The following is a 16907-nucleotide window of genomic DNA, read 5'->3' on the forward strand; positions in this document are numbered from 1 at the left end:
AAATTAGTTCTCCCACCTCTGCATGACCACTTTAAGTCCTGCATAAGATCCTCCCTCACTCACTTTCCATCACTCCCCTCTTTTTCTCTATCCCTGACATTCTTTGCGCCTCTCTTTCACTGCCCTTTCTTTTTCTCTCCTGATGCACTGAGGGTCATTATAGTAAAAAAAATGCTCCTTTTAATATTTTACCATGGGGCCCACAATTTTCTAGTTATGCCCCTCTCTGTGGCACTGTGAAAGGTGCAGTGTGATGTGCTTAGTAGTGCGCTGTGTGACGCTGAATAACTTTGTTCCTGATGGCTCCTCCTAATTTAGATCATGGAAATCATCTAGACAGAATTTTACAATCAAAACAGGACTTTATTTAAGAAGTGACGGTACAGGTTATACAGAAATACAGTTCTGCAGGGTACTATGGAAACATGATGTAGAAATGCTGCGTCTGTCCGTACTGACAGTTACTCCCTGCACGCTGATCACACTACAATTCTCCATTCTTCTATGGCCACACAGCAGTTGAGTCATTATCTACTGACAGTTACACCATACAGAATATATTACATTTATATGTTATTATGCCTCACCACTATATCTGTACCAGTCACCAGACATTGCATGTACAGTATAAGTAGTTTAGTCTAATCTAAGCTATACAAGATATATCATGTTATCTTCTTGCTGTCCTAAAAGAAAATGTTTACCTAACACTTGTGTGCTGTGTGATGTGATGTTTGATGCATTGTAATGTACTCTATAATGCTGTGTAGCGTAATGCTGCATAACATGATAGAGTATGTAATATGCTGTATAATGTGTGTAATCTGCTGTGTGATGCTGTGTAATGTGCTGTATGATGCTGTGTAATGTGTTGTGTGACGCTGTGTGATGCTGTGTAATCTGCTGTGTGATGCTATGTAATGTGCGGTGTGAAGCTATGTAATGTGCTGTGTAATGTGAAGAGATGCTGTATAATGTGTGTAATGTGCTGTGTGATGCCGTGTAGTGTGATGTTGTATAATGTGATTTGATGCTATGTAGTGTGTGTAATGTGCTTTGTGGTGCTTTGTGATGTTGTGTAATGGGCTGTATGATGCTGTGTAATGTTTTGTGTAATGCTGTGTAATGTGTTGTATGATGCTGTGTGAAGCTGTGATGTTGTGTAATGTGCTGTGTTACAGCTTTGGGTAGGGTTGCTTACACAAGTGATTCTCAGCCTCGGTCCTCAAGGACCCCCCACAGTTCATGTTTTCCAGGTGCACTCAATACTCACTGACACATTTTTAAAGATCCACTGGTGGAGCTAAATACTTCACTTGTGAATCTGTGTGGAGACTGGGAAAACATGCACTGTTGGGGGTCCTTGGTTGAGAACCACTGGCCTACACTATAGGAATGGCTGAAAGGGTCCCCTGGAAAGGGGGCAAGCCTTTCAGAATTCTGCCCATCTCCTGAGATCGCATTATTGTAGCCCTGGCCACTGTTGTGCGATGCCTGAAATACCGGCATTGCAAGGCTGGGGGCATGGCCACAAGGATGCAATCGGGGCGGATTGGCCCACAGGGAAACCAAAGACTTTGCCCAACTCTAACTCCAAAATGGCCACGGGAGGGCTGCTTCCCAGCAGCAGGCGAGCCGCCCGCCCCCCCCCCCCCCCCGGGCATACCGCCGCTACCAGCACCCCCCCTCCCCGGGCATACCACCAAACCACCCTACCCCACCCTGCTCCCGGGCCCGTTTCAAAAGCCAATCCGCCCCTGGACGCAATAGCGGTGGCCATGTCCCCAAATGTGTCTTTCCCCCTTAGCTTCAATCCCGTCCTGCCTCTTTCTCATCCCTTCAGCAGCTCTGTTCCCGTGCCTCAAAGAAATGGCTGCCCAAAGGATGGCAACCCTGGCTTTGGGGAGAGCTGTTGGACATATTACGCAGATCAACCTGTTTTAGAGCAGGGAATGTCTTCTCCGCCTTGTTGGTGATCTCTGTGACACACATGTCTTTCACTCCAATGCTTACTCCATTTATTATCTCGTTTGACAAGAAAACAGTAAACTCATCGGAGAGACGCTGAGATATTGTTCTCTGGAGCTCTTCTCTCACCCTGGTCACGTCCGGGAGCTGGCTCCGCCCATCCTCTGTGTAGGAGGAGCTATCTGCCATTTGTCTGATAATAGTGTATACAACCTGGTCATCGATCAGAGAATTAGTGGGTAATGATTTAATAATGTCTGTGAGTTGTGTGTCCAATTGTGCAATAATAACACTTATTGTGATGTCATTATTCATAGCTGCACTATCCTTTTGTTCTTTCAATATAATCTCTGTGATACTTCTAACACCTGATAGGATTTCCTGCATGGTGTCATGATTACTTAGTGCTCCTCTGGCTGCAATACTGCAGGCCTCACATGCTGTTTTCTTTAGGAGTTCCTCAATACTGGATAATATATTATAATTCCCAGGATGCTCAGCTTTTAGCGTGATCTCTGGAACAGCCTTAGTTACAATGAAGTTAATCAGAGCTCTCTCCAGATCCTTGTTCTCATTCACACAGCTGATTATTTGCTCTTTCGTTGCCTTCTCCAGTATTGCCTTTAGTGCCGCCTCTGATGCTTTGTCAATTCCATGAATAATTGCTTTATCAGCTGCTTGTTTCACTAGATCCCTTCCTGCATTAGCTGCTGCCTTGATCATCATTTGTTTAGCAGTTTCTGATTGAAGAACCTTAATAGACTTAACCACAGCAGCCGGGGATTTTCCCCTTCTGTTCTGTTCTACAGATGTAATACTCTGAGTATCATTCAGGGCTTCTTTGAAAAGATGGTATGCTCCCTTTGCAATTTTCCTTAAAAAACTGGATCCAGCTGTCAGTAGTGATAGTCCAATATTAATGGCCTTTGAGATTGCCCATTCAGCCCAGTTGAAATTCCCTGTTATCATACCTTGTACTCCTGATTTGATATCATTAACACCCTCCTCAGTGAGATCCATCGCAAGCATACTGCCTATGCCACAGGTTGAAACAAATATCAATGCCCCAGCCAACACCTGTACTCCACCAAGCACACAACACAGCAGAGCATCAATAGAGAACTTTGGCTCCTGTTCTACCTCAAATACAAATGACATTCCGTAATCATAAAGCATGGACATCTCATCAGAGACCACCTGACCATAGTTTGTAGATAGACTGAACACTGCTTTCTCTTTTGCTACTGCACCTTTCTTTCTCTCCTGAAGATCCTTTAGTTTATCTAAAGATCTATCTATAAAACCAACCCAAGAGTTAAGCAAGCTCATCCGGGTTTGCATCTGTAACATAAAATTTGTCACCTTGTTGTGTGGCTCATGTATTGTTCTTTTGGTTATTTCCCCAAATGTGAGAGTGTTAGCCACTTCAGAGACATACACGTGCATGCTTTCCTTTGCCTTTTCTAGCAGTACAATGGCCTCCTCCTTATAATCACCTTTCTGTAAATTGATTTTTATGAAGGCACGATTGTAAAGAGAGATGGCGCGGTATACAGGGTCAGTGCTTTCTACTTTCTTCCAGTATTGTAAGGCACCATAATCCTCCTTCTTGTTCTGGATATGTAGGAATGTGCGGTCCATGGCCACCTTCACAAAGTCATAAAAGTTTTCAGATTCTCCAGTTAGAAGGCTTTGGGATCTCCTATCCAGGACCTTACAAAGGTCAAGCTTCAGTTGTTCTATGTTTTCCTGGCTATTGATGTCTTCTTCATGAAGAGTCAACCATAGGGCCCAGGTCTCTTTTAGGGCTTTAAGGGCTGGTTGGTAATCTAGCTTAGTACTTTTACACAATGCTGACCATAAAGCCTCAATATTTCCTTTACTGTAAACAGGTTTTTTCAGAGAAGTGTCATAGTTGTCCATAAACCTCTCCAGATGTTCACGGAAGACAAGGAAGAGCTCGTGGCGGCTGTTTACCTCAGATAGTTCATTATTCTCCATGTTTTTAATATGTTGCCTCTCATAGTTTTTCCGCAGATACCTCAGGATCTCTAATGGTTGACCTTGGTATGAAGAAGGCAAATCCTGATGATTTAGGATCATTTGAACCATGCCTGGGTTACCGCTCCGAGATGTTCGTCCAAATATTTGTTTTTCTACTCTCCTGTTGGCAGGAAAATGAGTGAGAATCACAGCTAGTCCTCCACTCTGGTTTACCTGCTCAGTGACCTTAAAGTCTGTTCCTCTACCAGCCAGGTTTGTAGCCAAGATAACTTCTCCAGAATCAAAAATTCTCATTTCTACATTATCCTTATCACTCCTGGTGTACTTGGTAATTTTACCTAAATCACTCCTGGTGTTCTCGGTAATTGTATCTAATCTGGTCTTATATTCTTCCAACTTCTGCTGAAGTTCTTCTGCTGTTTTCATATCTTCACAAATCACAAGGACAGCTTGACTGCTGATCCACTTTTTTGACCAAGCTTTGGACGCCACACTCTCACAGATCTCTGTGATCCATGACTCCCTCCCACCTGTCACCTGCAGAACTGGCAGTTCCACCCTTTTGGTGTATTGATGGGTGGGCATGGCATAGCAGGATGTTTTATAATGCTTCTCCAGGAAACTAATTTCTGCCTCATCACCCAGGGTCCCCGACACGCCATAGATCCCAGACTTACAAACATATTGTTGGAAGAAGTGGTAGTTGGACATGAAATTGGTTACATTGGACAAAGGGGTTATGGCCAATTGATGCTTGAGCTCTATGAACTGCTGAAGTCCATTTCCCCATCGCTTGTTCTTCTCCAGAACACCAGTGGATTTGAAGTCAATGGGAATGACACAGTCACTCTCGTGTGAACAAGACTCATCACCAAAATTAATTATGTATTCCCTGTAGTTCTCCATCCCTATGGCTCTGAGAGCATTTTCTACAAAGACACAGAGTCGGTTCTCTGTGTATTCCCTCAGGTATGCTGGCAGCAGAATAACACTTTCATCTTGGTCTCCTCCTGCATTAGGGGGTTTATTGTCAGAATATTTTGTTTTAGATTTTATTTCCTCAACTGTTGAATCAATTAGATCTCTTTCAGTCATCAATAAACAAGCCCGTCCTTGTTCCAGAAGGAGCACATGTATGGTTTCACTTTCTTCTGAAGTTGAACTTGAGTCTAGAAAAGCTGCTTTCCCATCCCGCAGTTCATAACATTTAAAATTCACCAAATTATCTAAGAATTTTCCGAACATGGTCAATAGATCTTTCTGCTGAGAGGGTCCAAATTTACAGATAAGATTCTCCAACTTCTGATTGCTCTGATCTTTGAAGGTGAATGCAGAAGAATTACCTTCTTCCTTCATTGACATCTGAAGGTCATCTACACTGACTAGGCCAATGGTCACCCCATACAGAATAATATCAATAGCGCTGAAATGTTCCGATGTTCCTATCCCCACAGCATTTGCAACCAGTTTATGGAAATACTGGATTCCCGTGGCCCAGAGAATTTCTCCTGTTTCCAAATTTTCAATTCTCTGGCACATACAAACATTTGCCCAGATTGCAGTCAGCAGTTGGTCTAAGTGTCTCATGCCAGTGGCTTCATTAGAGAGATAGGTGATCTGAACCCCACTGTCCAAGGTCATAAAGTCCACCTCATCCACTATAGCTATATCAAACTTACGAACCCCACGAGTTTCTTTTTTCTCAAACGTTTGTCTCAGGATATCGGCAGCAAAATGATCCACTGTTCCGTATACAATGTCTGCTTTATATGTCTCCTGTATAATTGTTTCTCTTTCCTCAAAATCATTACATAGATATAACTTTGGGTTAGGGGCTACGCTACTTGTCACATTAAACATTTCATAGAGTTTTTCCCACTCCTCCTGATCACGGCGAGCCAACACTGGGAAACTAGTTATTATATCCACCGTCTTTCCCCTAATAGCTTGTATTAGAGCAAACATGGCCACGATACAAGACTTTCCTTCACCTGTGGTGATTTCCAGCATGCAGCCATTACTGTCTGGGGTCTTGGACAGGAGCAGAACCAAAAGAGAAGCAAGCTGGGTATCCCGTGGGAAATATCCTAGTCTTTCCTCTTCTGTAGGACTTTGAGGAACAGTCGTTGTGACCTGGACAGCAACTGACAAGTCAATTAATATCTTTACTAAATCTTCCACACTTGGATTGTCCAAATTAATACTCTTGATCTCTGTTATACAAATTTCTTTTGGGTTAGTATCTGTAACTTTATTTAGAGAAAGTTCATTAGATACTCTGGGTAGGACTTTTTCAAGAAGAGTCAGGATCTTGTCTGAATATCCAAAGGCCCTCATCTCCTTTATGATTGATATCACATCTTTCTCCTTCTGAATTTGATACTTCAGATAGCTTATTGCGTCATTTTCATTTAGGGCAGACACAGCAAACTTCTGTCCTATATGGTATGTTTGGACTTGCTGAAGGATTTTTTCCACTTTATCCTGAGAAATTTCATTTTTACATGCCTCAAAGTAAAATTCAAAAGCATTAATTGGTGTCCAGACCTCATTGAATAAGATCTGACTCAGGTATTCCTGACAAGGCTTTGAAAACTTGGGGACAATATCGATCATAAGATTCACAGCTAAGGTCTTGTTGTCTTGGTAGAGTTTATCTATGATGGAAAAAATGTAATAATCCTTCTGATTTTCCTTTTTCATATTTTGTTTTAGGATAGGAGCACTTCGGGTGAGGTTCATAATTGCATCTAGAAAATTCATATTTTCTGAATGTGAATGTTTTTCAGAAGCAAACATCTCCATATTTTGTTTTGGGGCAGGAGCACTTAGGGGGATGTTCATCATTGCATCTAGAAGATTCAGGTTTTCTGTGAGTGAATGTTTTTCAGAAGCAAAAATGTCCTCCATATTTTGGAGATACTTGTCTAATTTATGCTTTGTAGCATACTCAGTCACCAGGCGACGCTGGTGAAACCTTATTCTGTCTGCAATGCTTCTGGATTCCGTGGCATCAATATCGTTAATTTTGTATTTCTCTAATAATTTTGCAAACTTTTCTTCAACATCTTTAATCTGGAAAAAATATAAAACATTTTTAATATGTTTTCTTCTAAATGAAAAAAAAAAAAAAAAATAACATCACCATTAAATCTGTCATAATGGGGAAAAATGCAGACAATATATTAGACAATTGAGAGAATAAATCACAGTCAAGGAACCAAAGCTCAGTGGTTCTAGAAAATTATGGAAGATGTCTAGACATCTATGCAAAGTATGAAGGCATTTGAACTTGACCATGACTAGTATGGTGACAGAGCCATCGTGAGCCAGCCATCTATATGGCACAGCACATATGACATCAGGCTGAATGACAGCACCAGGTGAGGCAGCATCTAGGGGATACTACATAGGTTACAGTGGGCAGTAGGACAGTACCTGGTGAGGCAGCCATTTTGAAAGCACTACATGGGTTACAGTAGGCAGGAGGATAGAACCAGGTGAGACAGCCATCTAGGGGGCACTGCAGAGATTACAGGAGGCAGGTGGACAGTACCGGACAAGCTATCACTTATCTAATATTGCATCATGCATCTGGAACCAGCTACTTGGTAATATATTACTGCTCTAAATAGAGACATCCCTTCCAGTTATTCATCATCCTGAATATAGGAGTCCATAAGTAACCCTAAGGGTCATCACCCTATTTTTAACATTATTTTTGTGTGTCCCCCATATACATTTTTATATGTACATTACTAATTTTTATTAAATGTTTACATTGCTAAGAAACCATCATCCTTTCACTCATTTGAGAAGCAAAGCCAGCGCTGGTTACTTTTGTGTTTACTGATATAAGGGTTTCCAGGGCAGAGTCACCTTGCTCTTGATGGTGGAAAAGTTGCCCGAGTGATAGGCCGGGGGTGTTTTATCATTGGGGTCTGCTATGCTGAGAGTGCCTGTATGCTACTGCCTGTAACACAGACTGCATATGGATTTAATCTGCTATGCTGTGACCTGCTGTTCAAAATAGACACCAAGGGCCAAATGTAATAGGGTGAGAGTTTCAGAAAGGGAGAGATTTTGGGAGGGTTTTCCCCTGTTTTTTAAAGCAGCAATCAATTACATGGCAAAAACAACCTGGTTTTGCCATGTAATTGATTGCTGCTTTAAAAAACATGGTAAAACTCTCCCAAAATCTCTCACTTTCTGAAACTCTCACCCTATTACATTTGGCCCTTGGTGTCTATTTTGAACAGCAGTCTTCTTCTGAGTCCCCGTGTTTGTGATCCTTGTCACAATATATATGCTCCCTCACATGACATCTACCGGAGGGATTGGGTACCTCAGTGTTTTGAAGAGAAGGAGCGTCGCTTTCCACCAGGCCTTGTACGATGTGCGATTGCTGCTGCTCTGTAATTCCTTGCTCGTTCATCACTTGGAGCTTCTCTAGGGTATTGCCGAGCTTCACCTCTAGAGCCTTATTTTCCCGTGCCATCTCCTCCTGAATCCGTCTCTCCCGGGCCATCTGTTCATTTCTCCTCCGCTCTTCCTCCCGCTCCCTCCTCTGTCTGTCTTCCTCCTGTTTACCTATAATAAAAGACATTGGGGTAAAATCACTAAAATGGGAGTTCTATTTCCGATGGGTTGTTGATATGGGCAACCAATCAGAATCTACTTCGGTACTTGTGTAGTTTCACGGTGTCTGTCTCTGAAACTTGGCAGCCAGAGGCTCTGCCTGACTGTGCGCGTGCCGCTCTAGCTCTGCCTGACTGTGCTCGTGCCGCTCTAGCTCTGCCTGACTGTGCTCGTGCCACTCTAGCTCTGCCTGACTGTGCTCGTGCCGCTCTAGCTCTGCCTGACTGTGCTCGTGCCGCTCTAGCTCTGCCTGACTGTGCTCGTGCCGCTCTAGCTCTGCCTGACTGTGCTCGTGCCGCTCTAGCTCTGCATGACTGTGCGCGTGCCGCTCTAGCTCTGTCTGACTGTGCTCGTGCCGCTCTAGCTCTGCCTGACTGTGCTCGTGCCACTCTAGCTCTGCCTGACTGTGCTCGTGCCGCTCTAGCTCTGCCTGACTGTGCTCGTGCCGCTCTAGCTCTGCCTGACTGTGCTCGTGCCGCTCTAGCTCTGCATGACTGTGCTCGTGCCGCTCTAGCTCTGTCTGACTGTGCGCGTGCCGCTCTAGCTCTGCCTGACTGTGCTCGTGCCGCTCTAGCTCTGCCTGACTGTGCTCGTGCCGCTCTACCTCTGCCTGACTGTGTGCGTGCTGCTCTAGCTACGTATTGACAGCTACGTTAACAGCGTAGCGACAGGTCACTGTGGTACTTGTAGTTTCACAGTAAAATAGGCAGCCCTGCGCACCGCTGACAACGGGGGCATGTAAAAGTGGACACCCCGGGCACCCCCCAGGCACACCGCTGTCAAAGTGGGAGTCCCCCCCATGCAGACGCTAAATTTAGACGCAAAAGCGTCTGAAAACCGGACTACCAAGCCGGGGGTTTCTGGACTTAGACGCTTCAGCGTCTGAAAACCCGACTAACTGCTAGCCGCTAACAAGCCGGGGGGTTTCTGGACTTAGACGCTTTAGCGTCTGAAACCCGACTAACTGCTAGCCGCTAAGAAGCCGGGGGGTTTCTGGACTTAGACGCTAAAGCATCTAAATTTAGTTGGGTCTAGGGGTACACTATTTAAACCTGTCCACAGTGGCACTAGTCGATACAACAGCTGTCGACCTTGTAAATCCCACTATCCACACCAACCCGAAGCGTGGCGAGCGGTGGCGGTACGCATCCTACGACCTTTTCATACCCACACTATCCACGTCGGCGTGGAGTTGAGAATAGAAAGTGTGTATCCGCGTCCCCTCGCGGGCTTCACAGGTGTCTGTGTCCGCTCGCCACGATTCTATTCTCAACTCCACGCCGACGTGGATAGTGGGGGTATGAAAAGGTCGTAGGACACATACCACTGCGCTCGCCACGCTTTGGGTTGGCATGGATAGTGGTGCTGTTTCAGGAACACATTCACACCTGCACACTCACACACCTGAGACAGTAATGACGACATTTTTGGCAACTGTTAACTTTTTTTTAGTTGAAATTTAACTTGATGACAACTTAAAAGCGCCTAAAATATTAGCGTCTACATTGGGGACAACCCCTTTGGTAGCGGTGTGCTGGGATGTGCGGTTTAGAAGCCCCGTTTGTGTCCTGTTTACACGGTACATTTCATTACATTACAGCTAGAGTGGCACGTGCAGCGCTACGTTACATTTCATTACATTACAGCTAGAGTGGCACGCGCAGCGCTACGTTACATTACATTACATTATAGCTAGAGCGGCACGCGCAGCGCTACGTTACATTACATTATAGCTAGAGCGGCACGCGCTACGTTACATTACATTATAGCTAGAGCGGCACGCGCAGCGCTACGTTACATTACATTACATTACAGCTAGAGCGGCACGCGCAGCACTACGTTACATTACATTACATTATAGCTAGAGCGGCACGCGCAGCGCTACGTTACATTACATTATAGCTAGAGCGGCACGCGCAGCGCTACGTTACATTACATTACATAATAGCTAGAGCGGCACGCGCAGCGCTACGTTACATTACATTACATTACAGCTAGAGCGGCACGCACAGCGCTACGTTACATTACATTACATTACAGCTAGAGTGGCACGCGCAGCGCTACGTTACATTACATTACATTACAGCTAGAGCGGCACGCGCAGCGCTACGTTATATTACATTACATTACAGCTAGAGTGGCACGCGCAGCGCTACGTTACATTACATTACAGCTAGAGTGGCACGCGCAGCGCTACGTTACATTACATTACAGCTAGAGCGGCACGCGCAGCGCTACGTTATATTACATTACATTACAGCTAGAGTGGCACGCGCAGCGCTACGTTACATTACATTACATTATAGCTAGAGTGGCACGCGCAGCGCTACGTTACATTACATTACATTACAGCTAGAGTGGCACGCGCAGCGCTACGTTACATTACATTACAGCTAGAGTGGCACGCGCAGCGCTACGTTACATTACATTACAGCTAGAGTGGCACGCGCAGCGCTACGTTACATTACATTACAGCTAGAGCGGCACGCGCAGCGCTACGTTACATTACAGTACAGCTAGAGTGGCACGCGCAGCGCTACGTTACATTACATTACAGCTAGAGCGGCACGCGCAGCGCTACATTACATTACATTACATTACAGCTAGAGCGGCACGCGCAGCGCTAAGTTACATTACATTATAGCTAGAGTGGCACGCGCAGCGCTACATTACATTACAGCTAGAGTGGCACGCGCAGCGCTACGTTACATTACATTACATTACAGCTAGAGTGGCACGCGCAGCGCTACATTACATTACATTACAGCTAGAGTGGCACGCGCAGCGCTACGTTACATTACATTACATTTCAGCTAGAGTGGCACGCGCAGCGCTACGTTACATTACATTACATTACAGCTAGAGCGGCACGCGCAGCGCTACGTTACATTACATTACATTACAGCTAGAGTGGCACGCGCAGCGCTACGTTACATTACATTACATTACAGCTAGAGTGGCACGCGCAGCGCTACGTTACATTACATTACATTACAGCTAGAGCGGCACGCGCAGCGCTACGTTACATTACATTACATTACAGCTAGAGCGGCACGCGCAGCGCTACGTTACATTACATTACAGCTAGAGTGGCACGTGCAGCGCTACGTTACATTACGTTACATTACAGCTAGAGCGGCACGTGCAGCGCTACGTTACATTACATTACATTACAGCTAGAGTGGCACGCGTAGCACTACGTTACATTACATTACATTACAGCTAGAGTGGCACGTGCAGCGCTACGTTACATTACATTACATTACAGCTAGAGTGGCACGTGCAGCGCTACATTACATTATAGCTAGAGTGGCACGCGCAGCGCTACGTTACGTTACATTACATTACATTACAGCTAGAGTGGCACGCGCAGCGCTACGTTACATTACATTACATTACAGCTAGAGTGGCACGCGCAGCGCTACGTTACATTACATTACATTATAGCTAGAGCGGCACGCGCAGCGCTACGTTACATTACATTACATTACAGCTAGAGCGGCACGCGCAGCGCTACGCTACATTACATTACATTACAGCTAGAGTGGCACGAGCAGGGCTATGTTACATTACATTACATTACAGCTAGAGTGGCACGCGCAGCGCTACGTTACATTACATTACATTAATGCTAGAGCGGCACGCGCAGCGCTATGTTACATTACATTACATTACAGCTAGAGTGGCACGCGCAGCGCTACGTTACATTACATTACATTACAGCTAGAGTGGCACGTGCAGCGTTACATTACATTACATTACATTACAGCTAGAGTGGCACGCGCAGCGCTACGTTACATTACATTACAGTACAGCTAGAGTGGCACGAGCAGGGCTATGTTACATTACATTACATTATAGCTAGAGTGGCACGCGCAGCGCTACGTTACATTACATTACATTATAGCTAGAGTGGCACGCGCAGCGCTACGCTACATTACATTACATTACAGCTAGAGTGGCACGAGCAGGGCTATGTTACATTACATTACATTATAGCTAGAGTGGCACGCGCAGCGCTACGTTACATTACATTACATTACAGCTAGAGTGGCACGAGCAGGGCTATGTTACATTACATTACATTACAGTACAGCTAGAGTGGCACGCGCAGCGCTACGTTACATTACATTACATTACAGCTAGAGTGGCACGCGCAGCGCTACGTTACATTACATTACATTATAGCTAGAGCGGCACGCGCAGCGCTACGTTACATTACATTACAGCTAGAGTGGCACGCGCAGCGCTACGCTACATAAAATTACATTACAGCTAGAGTGGCACGAGCAGGGCTATGTTACATTACATTACATTACAGCTAGAGTGGCACGCGCAGCGCTACGTTACATTACATTACATTACAGCTAGAGTGGCACGTGCAGCGCTATGTTACATTACATTACATTACAGCTAGAGTGGCACGTGCAGCGCTACGTTACATTACATTACATTACAGCTAGAGCGGCACGCGCAGCGCTACGTTACGTTACATTACATTATAGCTAGAGTGGCACGCGCAGCGCTACGTTACATTACATTACAGCTAGAGTGGCACGCGCAGCGCTACGTTACATTACATTACATTACATTACAGCTAGAGTGGCACGCGTAGCACTACGTTACATTACATTACATTACATTATAGCTAGAGCGGCACGCGCAGCGCTACATTACATTACATTACAGCTAGAGTGGCACGCGCAGCGCTACAATACAATACATTACATTACATTACAGCTAGAGCGGCACGCGCAGCGCTACATTACATTACATTATAGCTAGAGCGGCACGCGTAGCGCTACGTTACATTACATTACAGCTAGAGTGGCACGCGCAGCGCTACGTTACATTACAGTACAGCTAGAGTGGCACGCGCAGCGCTACGTTACATTACATTACATTACATTACAGCTAGAGTGGCACGCGCAGCACTACGCTACGTTACATTACATTACATTACAGCTAGAGCGGCACGCGCAGCGCTACGTTACATTACATTACAGCTAGAGTGGCACGTGCAGCGCTACGTTACATTACATTACACATAAAAGTGGCCACACTCTTGATCTTGTCTTCCAGATTGGACTAGAAATATCTGACCTAAAGATAAACCCAGTCACATGGTCAGACCACCACTCAATATGGTTCTCAGTCGCAACCCCTCAAAATAGATCTGTGCCCATGGAATTGACCAAATATCGCCCAAGGAGGGCTATGACTCCTCAGGCCATGGCAGCTAACTTGAACCTCTCAGCAGTTATGGGGACCTGTAAAGATCCATGTTCCCTAGTCCATTTTTATAACAGGGCTGTGACAGAGGCACTGGATACTATAGCCCCATTGCGTATTCGACCCTGCAAACCACACCATCAAGCTCCCTGGTTTGACAACAGTATTCGTGATCTCAAGAAAAGGGGTCGTATACTTGAAAGACGATGGAGGAAGACAAACCTGGCAGAGGATAAATTAAATCTAATCAAACACATTGGAATATACCAATCAACAATCACCCGCAAGAAAACAGTGTTCCTTTCAAATGAGATCATGACAGCAAAAAATAGGCCCGCTCAGCTTTTCCGTACAGTGGAGATGCTTTGCAAACCAGCATGCCTGCAGCCTGATGTAACCCTCTCGCAGTCAAGATGCAATGAGTTCGCTAAATTCTTTGCAGATAAAGTATCTATCATCCGGGCTGGAATCCCCACAGTGACACCAAAGGAGTTCCAACAGACCAAGCCTACCAGTTTAAGACACTTGCCTTCATGGGACATCTTTGACCAAGTGGATGTACAATACATTGCTGGAATTTCCAGACTGTTGCGTCCCTCCTCCTGTGATCTGGACCCTGCCCCATCCAAGCTTCTTTTAGGGTGTATGGAAATAATCGGCCCTGCATTTGCAAAAATAGTTCAATGCTCTTTGCAGACAGGCGTTTTTCCCGAACCACTAAAGGAAGCAATAGTCAGACCACTTCTTAAAAAATCTAATTTAGACCCTGACTGCATGACCAACTACAGGCCAGTATCAAATCTTCCTTTTCTAGGAAAGGTTATTGAGAAAGTGGTTGCAACTCAACTAGAGAGCCACCTGTTAACCCATGACATTTATGATCCATTCCAGTCAGGATTCAGGAGAAGACATAGCACAGAAACAGCTCTGGTATTTGTGCTCAATGATCTTCTAAATGCAAGGGATAGAGGAGACTGTTCAATCCTAATCCTTCTGGACCTCTCTGCAGCATTTGACACCATTGACCATGGGATTCTAATTGAGCGCCTGAAGAATTTCTGTGGCCTGGGTGGCACAGTCCTTAGCTGGTTCAAATCATTTCTCGCTGGCAGGTCACAGAGAGTTGCATCGGGAGTATACTCTTCACCACCAGTGCCGTTGTCTTGTGGTGTCCCACAGGGCTCTATACTATCTCCCATGCTTTTTGCAGTATACATGCTTCCACTTGGTGACATAATCAGACGTCACGGCCTGGTCTACCACTGCTATGCAGATGATACCCAACTGTACCTGTCCTTTGCTCCAGGCACCGATAACACAATAACAACCTTAAATGGCTGCCTAGCTGAGCTCCAGGAGTGGATGAGTGCCAGTTGGCTGAGACTGAACCCAGATAAAACAGAAGTCCTGATGATAAATCACAGGACAAGACGGCAGCATAGCCAACTGACAGGTCTTAAGCTGGGGGGCACAGCACTAAAAAACTCTGATCATGTGCGGAATCTTGGTGTTGTCCTGGATAATGGCCTGACACTTAAACATCAGGTGTCAGCCACAATCAAATCCTCATTCTTTCATCTGAGAAACATAGCCAGAATCAAGCATTTAATTCCCTCAGAAGACCTGCCTAAAGTCATACATGCATTTATATCATCACGACTAGACTACTGCAATGCTCTCTACCTGGGTCTTCCAGCAAAAGAATTGCACCGCTTGCAGCTGGTACAAAATGCAGCCGCCAGACTATTAACTAACCAACCCCGCTCCTGCCACATAACTCCCATTCTCTACGCCCTTCACTGGCTACCTGTAAAATGGCGAATCGTTTTCAAGATTGGCTTACTCACTTTCAAGGCCCTACATGACCAGGGCCCAAGGTACCTGCAACAGCTGCTGATCCCTTACTGTCCTACTCGATTACTACGATCCACTGAAGGACTACTAACAGTACCCAGAATCTCCCTGAATTCATCTGGGGGTCGAGCTTTCAACTTTGCTGCTCCAACTCTGTGGAACTCTCTTCCTCGCACAGTGCGAGAAGCGCCCACTATAGAATCCTTTAAAAATAGACTAAAGACATACTTATTTACTCAAGCATTTCACTGACATCTACTGTTAAGCTTGTTTTGTATTTCGAGCTGTAAAGACAATGTGTGAAGCACTTTGAGTCCTATTGGGAGAAAAGTGCTATATAAATATCATTATTATTATTATATTATTATTATTATTATAGCTAGAGCGGCACGCGCAGCGCTACGTTACATTACATTACATTATAGCTAGAGTGGCACGCGCAGCGCTACGTTACATTACATTACATTACAGCTAGAGCGGCACGCGCAGCGCTACGTTACATTACATTACAGCTAGAGCGGCACGCGCAGCGCTACGTTACATTACATTATAGCTAGAGCGGCACGCGCAGCGCTACGTTACATTACATTACATTATAGCTAGAGTGGCACGCGCAGCGCTACGTTACATTACATTACATTACAGCTAGAGTGGCACGCGCAGCGCTATGTTACATTACATTACATTACAGCTAGAGTGGCACGCGCAGCGCTACGTTACATTACATTACATTACAGCTAGAGTGGCACGCGCAGCACTACGCTACGTTACATTACATTACATTACATTACAGCTAGAGCGGCACGCGCAGCGCTACGTTACATTACATTACAGCTAGAGTGGCACGCGCAGCGCTAAGCTACATTACATTACATTACATTACAGCTAGAGTGGCACGCGCAGCGCTATGTTACATTACATTACATTACATTACAGCTAGAGCGGCACGTGCAGCGCTACGTTACATTACATTACTTTACAGCTAGAGTGGCACGCGCAGCGCTACGTTACATTACATTACAGCTAGAGCGGCACGTGCAGCACTACGTTACATTACATTACATTATAGCTAGAGCGGCACGCGCAGCGCTACGTTACATTACATTACAGCTAGAGTGGCACGCGCAGCGCTACGTTACATTACATTACATTACATTATAGCTAGAGTGGCACGCGCAGCGCTACGTTACATTACATAACATTACAGCTAG

At 45.2% G+C, this 16907-nt stretch overlaps 2 protein-coding genes across 3 annotated transcripts in view; both read right to left on the bottom strand.

Moving 5' to 3' along the window:
• The window catches only part of LOC146025425 (uncharacterized), an 886407-nt gene that overhangs the window by 782454 nt on the left and 87046 nt on the right, over positions 1–16907 (bottom strand). The window lies entirely within an intron of this gene.
• On the bottom strand, positions 1728–8550 carry LOC146060112 (uncharacterized). The gene is made up of 2 exons (XM_083173057.1): positions 8318–8550; positions 1728–7047 (listed from the first exon to the last, which is right to left on the bottom strand). The coding sequence occupies exons 1-2, from the start codon at positions 8498–8500 to the stop codon at positions 1840–1842; spliced, it is 5391 nt and encodes a 1796-aa protein (XP_083029183.1). The 5' UTR covers positions 8501–8550; the 3' UTR covers positions 1728–1839.

This window comes from Crinia signifera, chromosome 1 (assembly GCF_055691185.1).
Source record: "Crinia signifera chromosome 1, ASM5569118v1, whole genome shotgun sequence".
Taxonomy (NCBI): Eukaryota; Metazoa; Chordata; class Amphibia; order Anura; family Myobatrachidae; genus Crinia; species Crinia signifera.